Source organism: Odontomachus brunneus, unplaced genomic scaffold (genome assembly GCF_010583005.1).
Source record: "Odontomachus brunneus isolate Ranch 3 - 2012 unplaced genomic scaffold, Obru_v1 Obru_scaffold_051, whole genome shotgun sequence".
Classification (NCBI taxonomy): Eukaryota; Metazoa; Arthropoda; class Insecta; order Hymenoptera; family Formicidae; genus Odontomachus; species Odontomachus brunneus.
The window spans coordinates 1031734-1048372 of record NW_022639501.1 but is presented as its reverse complement, the minus strand read 5'-3'; the positions used below and the strand labels follow the sequence as shown (position 1 = coordinate 1048372).

At 46.5% G+C, this 16639-nt stretch overlaps 1 protein-coding gene across 6 annotated transcripts; it reads right to left on the bottom strand.

The window, feature by feature from the left end:
- Positions 1 to 7308: 7308 nt before the first annotated feature.
- Positions 7309 to 16478, bottom strand: LOC116845303 (zinc finger and SCAN domain-containing protein 10-like). Of its 6 annotated transcripts, none has more exons than XM_032817812.1 (7): positions 16338 to 16478; positions 11428 to 11754; positions 10877 to 11020; positions 10542 to 10702; positions 10126 to 10413; positions 9735 to 9975; positions 7309 to 9452 (listed from the first exon to the last, which is right to left on the bottom strand). In XM_032817812.1, exons 2-7 carry the CDS (start codon positions 11752 to 11754, stop codon positions 9207 to 9209), a joined length of 1407 nt encoding a protein of 468 aa, XP_032673703.1. In that variant the 5' UTR covers positions 16338 to 16478; the 3' UTR covers positions 7309 to 9206. The 6 variants fall into 6 exon arrangements, with proteins under 6 accessions (XP_032673703.1, XP_032673707.1, XP_032673704.1 ...); XM_032817816.1 differs by having other exon boundaries at positions 10132 to 10413; XM_032817813.1 differs by lacking the exon at positions 16338 to 16478 and adding an exon at positions 15763 to 15819.
- Between the last annotated feature and the right edge of the window lie 161 nt (positions 16479 to 16639).

Below are 16639 nucleotides of genomic sequence, written 5' to 3'. Positions count from 1 at the left end.
AAACTGGCATTAAGGCTCCTAGTCCCCTCGCATTGTCTATCTCTTTTTAATAACGTCAGAAAACGTATGTTAAAAATTCTTACGAAATACGTTAAAATAAAAATATATATCTATAAAGTAACGCAATCGATTAAACAAATTTCTAAGATATTCCGTGCACTCTCCTTTTGCTCTAACAATCAATAATTTATTGTAAATTAATCTGAATAGAAATAGGCAAAAAAAATAAGTTAAGAAGATGAATTATATGTCACATTAATTTACGACAAATTATTGATAGAGCAAAAGGGGAGTGCACGGAATATCTTACAAATTTGTTTAATCGATTTCAAGTGTTACTTTATAGATATATATTTTTATTTTAACGTATTTCGTAAGAATTTTTAACATACGTTTTCTGACGTTATTAAAAAGAGATAGACAATGCGAGGGGCCAGTGCTGGGATTCTGTAACTCGTTATTGGAGATAACGATAGTTTCGTTATCGTTGCACAGCTTTTCTACGATATATAAAACGATAACGAAACTATCGTTATCTCCAATAACGAGTTACAGAATCCCAGCACTGGCCCCTCGCATTGTCTATCTATTTTTAATAACGTCAGAAAATGCATGCTAAAAATTCTTGCAAAATACGTTAAAATAAAAATATATATATCCATAAAGTAACACTTGCAATCGATTAAACAAATTAAACAATAACTAGTTACAGAATCCCAGCACTGGAGCCTTAAGGGTCGGTTTCACCAACTTCGGTTACGGTCAAAATTTGACTGTCAGGGTTCTAATTGATGGACAAGAATACTTTGTCATTCTTATCAATTAGAATTTTCAGTTGGAACCCATATCAGCTTTGACCGGAGGTGATGAAACCGGCCCTAAGATCTATCTTGCTAAGGAACATAGTAAATTTAGTTTAGAAACATAACAAGTGTTAATAATACATTTCAGGTTCTACAATATTAGTATGAAACTAAAGGACAATGAATTATTGCGGAACGTCGACCTATTTCTTACAAAATCCTATAGTAATTTTTACCATAAAATTCTTTCCATATAGGGAGAGTTACACATGGGTGTGTTGCAAGTTACATGGCGTGGTAGAGGGTCAACTCAACGGACGACAAGAACAAACGTTTCGATTACATTTCTTACAAATGTATGCGCGGAAGTGAAATATCTGCGCGCGAGATCATCGGCACCTGCGATCGCGCCGCGCGCGGAGTTTATATTCCCGCGAGCGACTCACTTCTATTATAATTTCCCCTTGTCGTCGTAGTAAGATTATAATTTATCGACCGGTCGATCGATCGCGCAGACCCGTAAGGTACCTACGTTTTCGGCGGCGCCGAAATGCTTAGGCCATAAAATCGTAAAAAAATATTCAAGCGCGAGTTCGAGCATCGCGTGGCGGGGAGTGTATTGTCCGCCACTTCTCTGATTTTTCTTCTTGTCCCTTTCCGTCTCCTTTCGTCGAGGATCGCGGGGAAAATTGGAACGCGCGTTTACTTTCGTATACTTGGCAGAAGACGGTGAGATCGCTCGCGGTCGTTCTTGCTTATTAAGAGAATACGTGGATGCGTGCGATGCGTCGCGGCTGCGTGAGACATTTTTTTCATTTTTATAAAGAGGAACAATCGACGAAATATCTACTATATGTCGGAACACAGAGAGACAATTGTTAAACAATACAGCTAGCCCCCCTCCCTCGGGACCGACAAGGCAGCTTCGTGCGAAATGTTTCTTCAGCGAAAATCGACGGAGTTTTCTCTCTCTTTTTTCTTATCTACATATCATCTACACAACATCTCTCTCTTTAAATGTCGATGGAACGGCAGTTTACCTTAACTTATCTCTGCGTCCGATCACGCGATCGATCCTAACATTTCCTATTCGAGCACTCGCGACTACATGCAAAGAAACCACACCATTTTAACTCGGCACATTTCTGCGTTATTAATTGACAATTAACATGTGAAGGTCTCGCGGGATTGTTGCCTTGCCGGCCGAGGGCTGAGATAAACGGCTCCTCTCCTCGCTTCTATCCAAATTAACGATAGGTTTGTGCGACGCCTCGTACCGATCTGTTACGCGAAAGAGACCAGTAGACACATTTCCATAAGAGTTTGAATATTTTTATAAGAGGATCAATAGCAAATTTACAAATTCCTGATATCGCGAAATCTGACATCTTTCGCTGTATACATTGTTATAGTCTTATACATTGTTTATAGTCTTATCGAACGAAGCGTATCGGACGATGAAAGATAGTTTAGATTATAAGCAATGAAATGAATTGTAACGAGAACATTTTTTTTCTTCCTTTCTTTTTTTGCGACGGATACGAGGCGTCATGTGGGTCTGTGTTGTGTTATTCGAAATCGTTGTCAGACTACAATAATAATCCTTCGAAATCGCTTATGTGACTGGAACGTGTGATTCGAGAGCGCAGGATAAAGAGAGAAAGAGAAAGAGAGAGAGAGAGAGAAAGAGAGAGAAAGAGAGAAAGAGAGAGAGAGAGAGAGTGACATAGAAAGTGTAAGAGATTAGTCCGAGGAAAAAATCTTTAGGCACACTCACACACATACACGTACATTTATATATTTGTGTATATATTATATTATGCGTAGAGCGCAAGAGTCTTTATTCTTTGGCAAGCAAAACGCGGCTTCGCTTTTACTTCGACTTCCTGCCGGATGTCCAATGCGAGCGTCAGCAGGGTGATGTGTCCCGTGTGATTTTAGTCCTTTGTGCACTTGTGTGTCATCGTATCCCGTTTGCGGAATAGAGAAATGTGTCAAATATGAGAGAAATAATTAATGATCGAAATGAGATCATCTTTATCTATGCGAAAGAGCGACGAATTAATTTCGTTATCCATACAATCTATATAATTGTGCAATAACAATGTATATGCGTTAAAATATTTTGAAGATCTGATAACGGTATCTGACACGTGTGCCGAAGGATGATGAGAGAAAGAAAGGAAAGATCGATCTACAAAAGGTCTAAGTTTGTGTTCGTGTCTATTTCGATCGGATTTCAGCAATGTCGATTTCGCAATCGCTTTGTACTCATGTAGCCGATCAAATGTCTCACAGAGGAAGATCTTAGAGGATTTCAGAAGAGCGAGTAATAAAGACCACCCTGCCGACAACGCCAGCTTCGCTCGTTAAACGGACTCTTACAAATTGCTCATTTTTCTTTGTCTTCGTACGTTTTCGCGCGATGTCAGTAATTATAATATAATCGTTACGTCATAATTCAATAGCAAATATATTATCACATTTAGATTGTATTAATTTTTAAGACGACCGGCTGGTCGTTCCACAACGAATTCGTCACCTCGCGAATCCGTATCGAATGAGAGAGCCTGCCATAATGCCCAATCTCTTTTACGAAATCTCCAGTATAGTGCTGTATCTCTTCTACGAATAGTGCGACGGACTGTTTTGCATTAGTGAACACAATGACGGAAAGATTGCACGAAATAACAGTAAGATTTTCCGATTTTCACGATGCAATAATGTTAAAAGCAAGATCTCCGGAAATATAATAACTCCTTCCCCTTGAGCACTTCACGCTTGCACAAAACGCTGAATGAATGTATAATTCCTCCGAGGTTAGACAGCACAAACGTCTGAAAGACGTCTGAGAGAAACGTTTGAAAGACGTCGTTTTCCAGACGTCTCGCAGACGCCTCCGGGACATATCTTTGGGACTTTTCCGACTTCTTATACTTCCAATAAAGTACCAATCAGTTTCAAGTGTTTGCGCAGCCATCTTGAGGTCAATATTCGCGTATTGAATCGTTTAACCCTTTTTGTTCTTTATCCACAATGTCGTCGACGGGATCACGAGATGACGTAAACCGCGCCGGTTGCGCCGGATCCCGACTCTGTGAGCTCTCTCTCTCCTTCGATTGTCGCACTCGCGGAGATCGCGACCGACGACGTTCGTCGTGGGCACCGTCCCGCCGGGGTTTAGATTTAAATCTAAGAAACATTAATATAGAATATATTATCGTGTAGTTTATATAAGGTATACGTTAAGACACTTACTGCTACAGCAAAAATTCAACAATTAAAAGATTGTAACAACTAGTTCGCGCTCGCGACGGACGGAAGCGGACGATACGTGGCTCGCCGCGCTCGCATTCGGATTCTCGCGCGGGAGAGACCCGCGGGCGCCGTCGAGCACCGAATTCCCGGTGCCTACGGAGGGAGGGCAGTAACCGAAAGAGAAGCGGAGGAGTTCCCTTTGGAAAATCAAGGGGGTGAAAACAAGATTATTATGCGCGACTCTGATATCAGATATCAGAGTCACATCCGAGAGTTACATACACGCCTTATATCGTACCTTAATAACATCTATAACATTTAATTTCTAAATAAAAGTGCCCAGTGTCTAAGGCACTTTCTTCCCCCTCCCTTCGTAGGTCAATTAAGCGAACGAGCCGGGAATTCGGCTCTGAAAGCGTTCGCGACTGTCCCGCGATCTTCCGGAAACGGCGAAATCTCTTTGGCCGCGCGCTTCGCGTCCGAAGCAGCTTTCTCCCCTCGCCTTTCCCCCGTAGAACATCGCTCATCCCCTTGTGATCGGGGTTGCTTTGGCACGCATTTAATTTTTTTTTTTTTTTGGTTTTTTTTTTGTTCGTAATGTTGGCACGGCGCCGCTTATCAGTTAATAAGAGCTCGTAATACAATAATGCGAATAAATCTCGGTCGCACACCTGAGACTGATCGTTCGGACGATACGATAATGAGGTGTCCCTGCTTTCGCACGCACCCCAGTAAGCACCGACTGAAAGTAATGTTACATCAATGTCCCGCTCGACAATTGTTACATACAACGTGTATGTCGTGTCGCGTCGCAAATTATAACATTGGTGTGACGTTACGGTTGGTTAGTGTGTAATGGGTTGTGTACGCGCACACGCTGGAGAGCTACGTTTTACGTGTCGCCCGCGCGAAATTTCGCGCCGTTCTTGAGTCCGTCTCTCTTCGGAATTCGTCTCCCGTTCTCTTGGTTTTCCTTCTTTTGCTCTTTCTTTATTACGTATAGGCTCCTCGCGACAGCCGTCCTGACGTGATTAACGAACGAAACGCTGATGATGCGAGTGCTGTGCCGCGCTCTTGGACGGAAATAAAAGAGTAAACGAGAGAGACAGCCGACGTATACGTAAGTGTTAACGGCGGACGGAGCCAGTCACGCTAATCGCGGACGTGTAATTAACGAGTAACCACCTTCATCGCGCGTATGTAAAAAACCGTGTGCGCGTTCGTACGATACATAACGACAAAACTATCTCGTGGCACGCGAGAGCGCTCCGTCCCTGATCGCCGCTAATGTGCTCGGCGATCGACAGTATTCGGGAACGCGCGCTCGGCAAGTATCCTCGGAACGGGCACGCGCGGAACAAACGCAAACGCGGAAAAGAAGACGACAGGTCTCGTTCACCTGCGGTCGGGTAGCGCACACCCTGCTGCTGTGTAAAAAATCATGCATATAAAAAGTCGCATTGAAACCCGCCGTATCGCGCACACTGAGAAGACGCTTCGTGCGAATATAAAATATCGCCTCGATACAATATATATCAGGAGCAAAGAATCATATTCTATACAGGCGCGCGTATTGTGTACACACGAAAACGCTATAACTCGTGATCCTGTCGACACGGTCGGCCGTGCGCGCACACCTGCGGTCCTTTGCATTCGGATAAACGGATTTGTATCTTCACACGTAATAATACACATTAGGTTGGTGCAAAAAGTTCGTCGTGTTTGTCAAATAGAAAAGGAAACGGAATCTTCCGACTCCACAGAACTGATAGTTTCTTGCAAATAAAATAAAGAACATAGATTCGATGTGTTTCTAAGTACCTTCAACGCGCGGGCACTATTTTCCTATTAAGTACCGAAACTTCTTACAAGAATTCAATAGAGAGACGATAAATCTCTCGCACCGATCTAACATGTGGCGTAATAACGTCTACGCATAATTGTAAAATCACGTTGGCCGCTACGACGGCGACCGCGTGCACACCTAAAAGTAATTGTACATTCAACCTTTAATGTAATATAATTGAAATTGATTTTATAAATCACAGTCGCTCACGTATGGCTTAACCCTAGAATTCACTTCATTTACGAGTCGGCACGCGGAATAATATCCGAGTATTACACTCGTGGTACTCCTATAGCTAACGAAGATATAACACCCAACAACGATGAGACACAATCATTCGGAACGCGATCACGTCAAATCAAGGGAACGGCTAAATTCGAATGCAAAGGATAAAAATGCGCCGGAGCGAAGCTTCGTGTGTGGTGCAGCTTCGACTTCGCATCATCGTATACCTCGTAGTCTATAGCATTAGCACGATCATCCTCGACGAGGCGGATTAAAAATCGTTTACCGACTAGAACGTATTTGTATGATACATTAAAAATTGACACATATTCCCATTTATAATAAGTATCGGCCTCGTACTACCTCGCCGCCTCTTCCTCCCCCTTCTGCACGTGCAAGCGACCGACTCACGGTCGGTCGTCGGGGACGGTCTCTGATTCTATAGAGAGAAACGTACACGAAATATTTCTACCGATCGCGAGGGGATGCGTCCAACGATCATTTTGAGTCTTGCCAGGAAAACGAACACGTTGTTTCTTCAAGTCACATTTTCAGAAGAGATTGACTATACGGCCGGTATATCAGGAGAAAGAGCCTTTTCCAAGTATAGTTTAACAACTTCCTCATCTGGCCTCTAGGCAGTGTCCTTTCTGGATTCGTTTCCATGAACAATCCAATTCATTTCCTCTTCACTCGTCACGTTGCCTCCCGTGTATCATCTCTCGCTTTTTGTCGTCGATATCAATTTTTTTCAAGTTTGTGATTTTTCCACTGAAGAGGATCAGATGTGACTGAAACGTTTGGGGGGGGGGGGTTGGATTTTTTAAAATTCCTTTCTAATTTTGACGATTCTTAATAGCACTAGACCATCCGTGCTTGGCTCTTCACGGCCTTTTAGTTTTCTTCTCATTTCCCTTTCTTTCAACCTGAAAATTGCAGGTCGCTCTTCTCCCTGAAGAAATGAATTGGACAAAGGCATTAACCCGAAAGCCAGATCAAGCATAGTTTAAGGGGATGCTAGAGTCGATGACGAACTCGGACAATGTCGATAATGCAGAGACGATCGTCACTAACATAATCACGTTATCCTTTTCGTATTTCTTATATATATATATATAACTTACATGAATATGTATGCTTTGTTTTATCATATTCAATGGAAAACCTAACCATATATGTGTAGAAATCTTTCTGCAAACTTTTTCGATATTCTTAAGCTTCCAAATGCAGATGCAAAGGTAGAGCAATGTTCTTCAAAATTTTTCTGCTTGGAGTAGCCACACTTTCGATATGTACAAGTCACGAAACTTTTGAATTGGGCAAATATTACGCTAACTGACAGCTTGAGATTTTACATTAAAAATTTTTTCTTCATTTTCGTCACATATCGAGCAATGCTCCTATTTATTTTTGCACGTACTTTCATTGCATAAAAGCATTTGTAATTCTGTGTAACCAATACGACGTAAACTTTGCAGAGAAATATCAGTGTTCTGTCGGTAAAGTTTTCAGCTTCAGCATCCCCTTAAGAATGTATAGATTTCTGAATCGACGGATCTATATGTGTAGGTGCTTGAATTCTGCGGATACAAAAAGTCTATATGTGCAAAACGCGTTAGGCGCGATCCCCCGCGATATAATACATACTCTATCTGCTCGCAGTCGCTATAATATAATCGTAATAACGCGTTGTTCTCGAATCGTTAATCGGTAATAAAACGACCAGCAAATTAGGCAGCGATAACAATGTGTTCGCATTAACAAGTACTTAACAATTACTTATAGTTTGGCGATTTGTGCGAGAGCGAACTATACGCTAGTACATAACGTCAAAACGAATCTTTGTAAAATAGCACCTTTCCATCCAGAGTTCTCGTAACATTGTCGTGTGCGCCCGATGATTCAGTCTCGATAATTATTGACCCGATATAATAGTGTCTCAAGTGTACATCTCACCGTGCGTGCGAGCATTACGAGTTATTACTCGAATCCGTCAATTGATACGAACAAAATTGCGATATGTAGATAGATCTCTAGTGACTACTGAAATTAAAATTATAAATTAAGATCTGACCTAATTAAAATTACAACTAATTTGAGTCGGAATTAAAATGAAGTCTGGAAAGTTCAAATCAAGATCACACAACATTGGAGAATTAAAATTTAGGTTGAAGTAGATTTTTTAGAGGTTACGTCAAAATAATCGACGACCAAGTAGCTAATGAGAGGCAATAAATCTTGCATCTTTATAGCGTCACGACATCGATACGAGAATCCCTGGAACAGCACAGAGTTGCAGTCTTAAACTTCGCTGAATCGTAATTTTTTTTAGTCACGGCGGTCAGTGCGAAGGAGCATAAAAGTGATGGACATCACACGTCGCGCCGTGAATCGTTTCTACTTTCAGTCTTTCTTCCGTGATCCTTCAGTCCTTCAGTCTACTGATTCTAGCACCATCTCGCAGCTTTTTCTGCTCGTTCGTCGACACTGATCGACGAACGGGCGAACGGTCGATCCGATCGACGGATCGACCGCGCAATGTAACACTTCGACGTTTATAACTAATGCAAGATCTCATTAGAATTCAAAGGTTACATTAAATTATCGACGTTCGCATGCAATTATCTATACGTTCCCTAGCGTCTAATAAGGGAAGCCTTGCCGATGCTGATCCGGAGAACAATCTACCTTCGATTATGTTTCCTGCTTGAGTTCCTCTTTTCTGAATCCACGCCAGTGGATTTTAAGCAACCTTCTCTATTTTTACCTTTTGCGTTATCTTATATCTCATCCGCTACATTTGTTATATTATCGCTAAACTGCGATTACAGTTGCCAACTCATCTTGTTGAACTCATCGATGCTCATCTGACCGTGATATTCTCTTGACAATTCGTCTAGACCGACTGTTTGTCAAGTTCAGTATTTCTACAAGGCTTCCCTGTGAATTCTAATTATCTAGATCGCAGTATTGACAAAATGAGGACGTGTGAGGGGCCGAAGAGCCCCGCGATCTTCCTCTCGCGGCGCTTCTGGGACCGCTGGCTTCTTCTTTGTTCTGCAGAGGCGTTTTCGCTAGTTCGTCACGTCTGGATTTGGAGATGGCGAGGACGCCGGACTCTGCGTCAGGCTGGTGTCCCTCGCCAACAGCGAGGGACTGATCAGCATGCCGCGCGGGCTGAAGGTGTCGCAGTAGAGATTCTCCTTCTTGTGTACTCGCCGGACATGGCTACGCAAGTTGTCGCGACGCGCGCTCCGGTAAGCGCAGTGCGGACAGAGATGCGGCTTCTCGCCTGTGTGCATGCGCCGATGTTGTATCAACTGGAAATGGTAAATATAGTGAGTTACATCAATAACGTATTTCCCGATTAATCGCGCGTGGGATAATCTATTCGTTCCGAGTGTATAATGTGTGGCAATATTATAAATTTATAATATTCTTCTCTTACAGGCAAATCTGGTTTAACAAAACCGATTGCTCATCTCTCTGAACTGAATAAATGAAATATGTAAGATTATTAGTCTCTTTTTTTTTCAATTTATCGTTTGTGCACTGACAAAATTACAGTCCCGTCGACGACGGACTGTACAGTACAAACGTACCTTCTTCAATTGCACTGTGCGAAAGATGCAGATGTCGCAGCAGAAGTATCGGTCGTCGCGATGCCTTCGCATATGCCTGCTGAGGTCGACTTCGGAGGACCTGTCGGCGCCGCAAACGGCACAGCTCACCCTAGTCTCCGGCGCCGTGCCCCTTGCGTGTGCTCGCAGGTGTCTCTGGAACGCCTTCTCGATCGTGCACGCGTACGAACAGAGCGAACATCGGTACTCCTCCCTCTCATATCTGCGCATTGCGAAGTGGAAATAAAATAGACGCGTGCGAGGAGTTATGCATTTAGTGATCATATAGAATCAATTTTGATTGACGTGTAAGATTTTTCGAAAGAATGAAGCGACTTAGTCTACGAGTAGTTATATAAAATCGTTCGAGTACCTATACCTGACGCGTTGCAAGGCCAACGAGCGTTTTTTCCCCGTTGGCGTCATCCCCTGGGCCACGTGCGCCGCCACGTGGGTCTCCATCTCGCATCTGCTGCTCGTCGTGAAGTCACAGCCCGTGGATGGACACCTCTTGGCCTCGCCGGTCTCCGTGCTGGATAAAGTTGGGTGGCAATCGGCTATGTGTTTCCTCAAGGCCGGCCTCGTCGGTGCTACCACGTCGCAGGAACCACAGGAGTAGCCGCGGTGAACACTGCTCACGTTCGGACTGCTGCCTCTTGACCTTGGTTAGATATATCTTAGTGTATATATTTCTTACACACATGTGTCATTCTCTAATCACAAGTGAGCACTGATTTTGAATCAGAAGCAATTGTAAATCTGCGTCGTTTAAATTAACACTCTACATACTTCTCCGTGTAGGACGAGTGCTCGCTCTCGGAATCACTTTCGGAGGCGACATTGGAAGCTTCTGTAGCTTCCAATGCCGCGGTGGCGGCGGAGAGTCTGCCCAACATCGCTGTGTACGCACCCAACACCCAGCCGTTCAGAACTGGCGTCACCGCTCCTTCCTAAACAATGGTGAGAAACTTATCAAAAATCTGCACAATATATCAAATATTTGACAGTTTATCAATTGTGAGAATTCAGGTCTGCTGAATATGACTGTAGATTTAACATATATTTAGTATACAAAAGAAATGTTTGCATCAAAAGAATATGAATTCATAAAAGCAATGACCCACCTTATCAAGGGCCAAGCATGACATTGGATCGGGTAGCTTCGTGGGTAGATTGTTGTTGGCCGATCGATGCGAACTGTTGGTGCTCCCGGTGTCGCTCTCATCGCCAGCGTCTTCGTTGTCATGATTTTCGTTCGGCACGTAGGTCTGACCGGCAATGCGAACGGCAGGCAAGTGTAATAGAGACAGAACTCACTGTTGCTCGTAACGCTTGAACGCACTGTTGAACGCACGTTGCATCGGTTTTTCACCGCTACATACGTGCATCCCACATAACTACATAATCGATCACCCAAAACTCGAGCGTGCACGAGCAGAGCGAGCGTCGATAATGAAACTTCAGTTATACGCCGCCAGAATAGTTTCAAGCGCGGCACCGCCGAAATACTTCCGAGCGAAAGTATCTCGATTTTCCGACTGTTAAAAAAGCTGTTAGAGCTCGGAAAAATTAGCGACCGCCTCCGCTTGAAACTACACATTGTTATACATTTTACACATTATTGTTATTGTTCTGCGATAGTTTTGGTATCGTTACACCGATCAGGTACTCTCACCTGGTTTTCGTTTTGATCGGACTTTTCGATGTTCCCTTCGTTGTCATCGCGTTGCGGAGTGTCCTCGGCGTTCGCGCCCTTCTCGGCATCTTCGACATCCTTGGACACGGCCGACGGCTTCGTGACCAGCTCTATGGGAGCGTAGGGCGGTCCAGCTGCCGTCAACGGCAGCGGCAGCATATCCGGCCGATGAAGGGCACTCAGGGCGAAGGCGGCCCTCGGTAGTATTTGCGTCGCGCCGGGAGGCAGAATCGGGTGCCTTCGGGCGAGACGCGGGTCGCCCCAAAGTTCACCCGCGACGTGAAGACCCCAGATCCCATATTCCATCTGCAAGATGGAATAACTGGTGAAAGGTATGACTCCATCGACAGTCACCGGCTCGGCGTGTTCATGAAGACCGATTCGCGATCCCAACTATCGTCTCGGCGGAGTCGAGCCTCAATTCGAGGATTAACAATCCCGGGATAAGAACAGGTTCGTGTCATTTACGAGGTTCGCTTTGAAATTCGCAGTCTGGACCTGCTTCATTGACGCGTGGTCGTAAAGGTTGCCATTTTACTCGAGATATTTATGAAGCAGACCTGATGCGAGATCAGATGTCGAAACTGAGAACAATTACACGAAGGACTCGAGTGTACAGATTAACGTAAATATCTGGAGCTTCGTGGATATCGTGTCGCTTTAATAATAGCAGTCATCATTATGTTTGTATGGAGCGTACGGTATAAAAAGGAAGAGTAGGGAGGAGAGAAGAGATTAGCGACAGTCCTCGAATCAATACTTGCTTCCAATTTTCAAGCAAACGGAATATACGTTATCCATTCCCGCGTGTAATCGCGTCTCGTGTTGCTCGTTCACATTTAATTGGGTCATTGAGGCGTATTACACCGGGATCCAATTCTAATTAGCGCTGCTTGTTTACTCTTTTTAGTACCCATTCTTCGAGCATCCGTGAAGAGCTCGTTACATGTTGTATGGAAGCTTTCGAGCGGAATATACGAGAGAGAGAGAGAGAGAGAGAAAATCGGTCGATGCGGATGCGAAATTGGATGATACGCGGGGAGTAATTTGATCTCGAGATGCAGACGACGTCGAGCGTCTTGATGTCGCATCTGAAGTAGGAATAACGACGGCCAGGGTGGCACATTATACGATCGCGCTTAATCAATTTCCCCCGCACAGAGTCCATTTTTCTCGTGTAACTTTCTTCTCCACGCGAGAGCCCTTCAAGCGCGAGACCAGACACTCTGTAGTGTTCCGTCCCAAACGCTTTTTTCGTTAATGTACACGATTCCTGAGTCGCCAAATAGTTCGTCTTCGCACAAATGGTACACGCTACGTGTGTACAAACGATCACGATCGCTCAGCGATCTGCAGCCAGTCGAGCGCAGTCGGATGTCACGAGTCCTCGTGCGTCTTTCTTTTTACAGATCGTTCTACTCACACCAATCATCGTGAGTCAAAACCATGCCATGTAACGCGAACAAGGATGAAGATGCAGCTTTTATACGGAAAAGCTGAAGATGAGCTTGGCGCGACCGGATGCGACTTGGCCGTGTTCTTGAATCTACAATCACGCTTGTCACGGAGATGTCGCGAGATCAATTAGGATTCTGGAATCCTCTCGTCCTTGCGGCAAAGCGTCTTAAGGTGATTTTCGCGACTGTTTCTTTCTCGTCACCTTATGAAAAGAGCGTATGACTAATTATACGTTATTGCAGATTCAGAAACTGGAAGAGCATTCTTCACGAAGTTGATTCGAAACAAATAAATGAATGATTTAGAGATCGAATTAAATATAGAAGAATTCCGCTCGGCTATGCAGTTTTGTATTGATTCTGCTCGGCAAATTAAACTCGCACAGTGAACTGTGCATGGGTTTAATTTACACAATCGTCTGTACATTATGTCTGCATGTAGCATTTCAAGTTTGCATTGTATAGACCAAGCAAGTACCGATCCATCAAGATCACTCCAGCAAGCGGATAAGAGAAGTAACGCTCTTCGTTTCCCACGAATTAGAAGCGAAATACCTCGCGATTGTACCTCGAGATCGGCGGTGCGAGAAGATCGGATCGAGTAATCGGCAGGAAAATCGCAAGGGGACCGAAAAGTCCCCCTCCAGGGACATCCCTATAGTGGCCTACCGCAACAATTCAGGCCGATCGTCATTACGCTGAATCATCCCCCGCCAGTCACCCCCTCTCGTCGCCGTAAGGCCGGGCCGATCTCCACCTTACCGGTCGACCGGAAGTGCACGCGCGTCGCGGCGTAGCGCCGCCTCCCCCGCTACACTCATGACGACGACGACGACGACAACGACGATGACGACGACGACGACGACGGCGATGATGACGATACGAACGACGGTAATAAGAACGTGACGTCGTCGCGATCCGCGAGTATCGGAACGAAGGAGTAACGCGAGTCCGGATACGTGCCGCCGCAGAACGAACGAACTCGCGAGATTCCTGACCATTGGACCGACCCTCGTGCATGCATACTTTAGCATAACGTTCTCTATACAATATCCAGAAAGAGGGAAAGAGACACGGGGGGAGGAGGGGTGAGAGCAGGCGAACGGGGGACGGAGTAGGAAGAGGAGGCGCGCCGAGGGGGAGGGCCTCCTCAACCCTCGACGGCTTCGTCCTTGCTCTCGCTCGTTCGCACGTGTCCTCTCCCTCGCACATCTGGGCCCCCAGGCGTCCTACCCCTCGTGCTGACCCCCTCCTCCGTTGCCTTCCCGCTCACCGTCGCCCCTCCGTCCTCCATTGCTGCCGCGAATCGATTTGTTATTGTTTTTGTGTCTGCGGTCGTCGTGGCGGATGGAGTGAGCGGGGTTATATCGAGGGCGGGCGGGTAGGTCGCGGGGTGGCGTATGGGGTGGGGTTGCCGGTGCTGCTGATGCTGGTGCTGCCGGTGGTGCGGTGGTGGTAGTGGTGGTAGTGGTGGCGGCGATGGTGTAGTAGTGGTGGTGGTGGTGGTGGTGGTCGCGCTCGAGCTTCGAAGGCTCGGCTTCGGTTTTCGGACCGGCAGAGAGGCGACCAGGGTGAATAAGCTGCTGCTGCTGCTGCTGCTGCTGCTGCCTGGGTGGCGGAAGGGGTGGCCGAGGGCAAGCGAAGGGTGGCGGAGGGAGACGACAGAGAAAAGGGATGGATACATGGTTCCGATCAGTGGCGTAGCCAACATGAAAGTCGAAAAACCGGAAAATCTCGACGTCTTCCCTTTCTCCTCAGTGTCCACGTGCGAGGGGGATGCACTTGGACATTCTTAGACATTCTTAGACATTCTACCCTTTTTCCCAAGAGACACAACGCGTGAGGTCGTCGTATATTTCCGTTGGAGCGAAATACGACTGCTCGTTTGGCTACTTGATATAATGCAATTCCGAGAGGGATCTGCAGTTAATCGGGGGAAAAAGGGTTGATCACGCCACTGCTATCGCTGCTGCTGAAAAGAGCGAGAGGAAACGGAGGGTTGAGGATGGAAGCTGGTACAATGACGAGGATGAAATCAGCGCGGGGGGGAGGGACAGGCGGGGAGAGCGCCCGCGAGGAAACGGACACGAAAGGAGGAGGGAGAAGGATTGCACGGGTTAAGCCGAGAGGGGACATTACGCGAAGACGAATGCGGGACGGAGAGGGTTGTGTGGATGGGATTGCATCCTCGTTGCCGAGGGTAGCGAAAAAGACAGAAAGAATGAGGAAGAAAGAGATAGAAATAGGAAAAGGAAGGGAAAGCAAGAGATAGTAAAAAAGAAAGACGGAAAGGGAGAGAGAGGAACGAAGAGGAGCGAAGAAGGGTGAGGGATGCACGAGTAGCAGGGGCGGGAGGGAGGGACATGTCGGCATCGGCTTGACAGGTGACAACCGATCGGGCCACTGACGTCACAGATCACTCGGCCGGGCACGCGCACGCACGCACAGACGACTTACGCGATTCGCACCGCGCGACGTGCATGAGGTCGACCTGTCGTGCGTCACACTCGCGTACACCCGTGCAACCACCGGCACGTACACACGCACACACACACACACATACACACGTTGCTGACGATCTTCGGCACGTCACGCCGCGTGACAAAAAGAAATCTCGCGAGCGAGGGTACGAGACGCGGACGCGACGGCAGGGGTGGAAGACGGCGCGGAACGGTAACGGGGTGAAAATAGGAGAAGACGAGCGCGAGACCAGAAATGTGTTGAAGCCAGAGGAGAAACAGGAAGAGGGTGAGCGCGGCAGAAAAGTGGGAGACACGACGACGGTGGAGCGAGGGTGAGACGCGCGAGAGAGAATTTTTCGTGCGGCCAATTTTGCGACTTATAATCGAGTATTTACCGGGTGTTAACCGGCCGATGATGATAGCCCCCGCGCGCGGCGCCTCTCTATCTGGTTACCATTACACTCGGATGTATGAAATGCGCCAGCGGCATACAACCATCCCCCCACAATAGCCCTATTTATGATTGGGCAAAATTGCTTTCCATGCGCAGAATAAAATCTCGCGCGCGGGTCCAGGAAAAATCCGCGGGGCGCGACGGGATGTCGCGCCGCGCCGTATTCCTGGCTGCGCGTCGTCCTCACGCCGTCCACGGCGACCGGGAACGCGTGGACAGGCCGGCGTGCACGGCGACACGGCCGCGGCCGTGTCTCGACGTGCGGCTCGTCGTCGTTTTCCGTAGATTTTTCTCGCCGTACATGCAGCCGAGATTCGCGACAAATTAAATATGGTCTACCGCGGTCACGTGCACATGCGGCGCTGCGGTCACCGTCCGCTCAGCCAATCGCGAGCCACACGAGCGCGCTTAGTTCGCGGAGAAGCCGTCGTCGCGCCGCGCTCGTCCTGTCTTGGCGTAGACTCCGGTTAGAATCGTCGAGACGTGCACGTTACATTCACTTGCATTCGTACTTACCTCTCGACTCTGATAACGATCATAAGATTTCCTCCTAAAAGCGGAACTTGAACAGTTTCATGTGAACTCGACTGCTGACCAGTGATTGTGTTGGCTTTTGGGACAATGAAAACGTAGAAATCTTCGCAAAAAAATTCTGGAAACGAAATATGATCTGCATCCTGGTGTCCCCCACCACCGTGGTGAGCGTCGCCGAAGGAGGTAGTCACCCTGTGACGACAGACACCAGAAGCACAAGGTGATTATTCCTCCATTGCGCAGTAATACCCGTTTCTCCCGACGTGATAACACGATATATAATT

Coding starts and splice junctions, on each gene's coding strand:
- LOC116845303 (XM_032817812.1), bottom strand. CDS start 11,754: ATGGAATATGGGATCTGGGGTCTTCACGTCGCGGGTGAACTTTGGGGC. Junction 10,414..10,541: donor CACTCGTCCTACACGGAGAA/GTATGTAGAGTG, acceptor TATCTAACCAAG/GTCAAGAGGCAGCAGTCCGA. Junction 9,453..9,734: donor GCACAGTGCAATTGAAGAAG/GTACGTTTGTAC, acceptor TACCATTTCCAG/TTGATACAACATCGGCGCAT.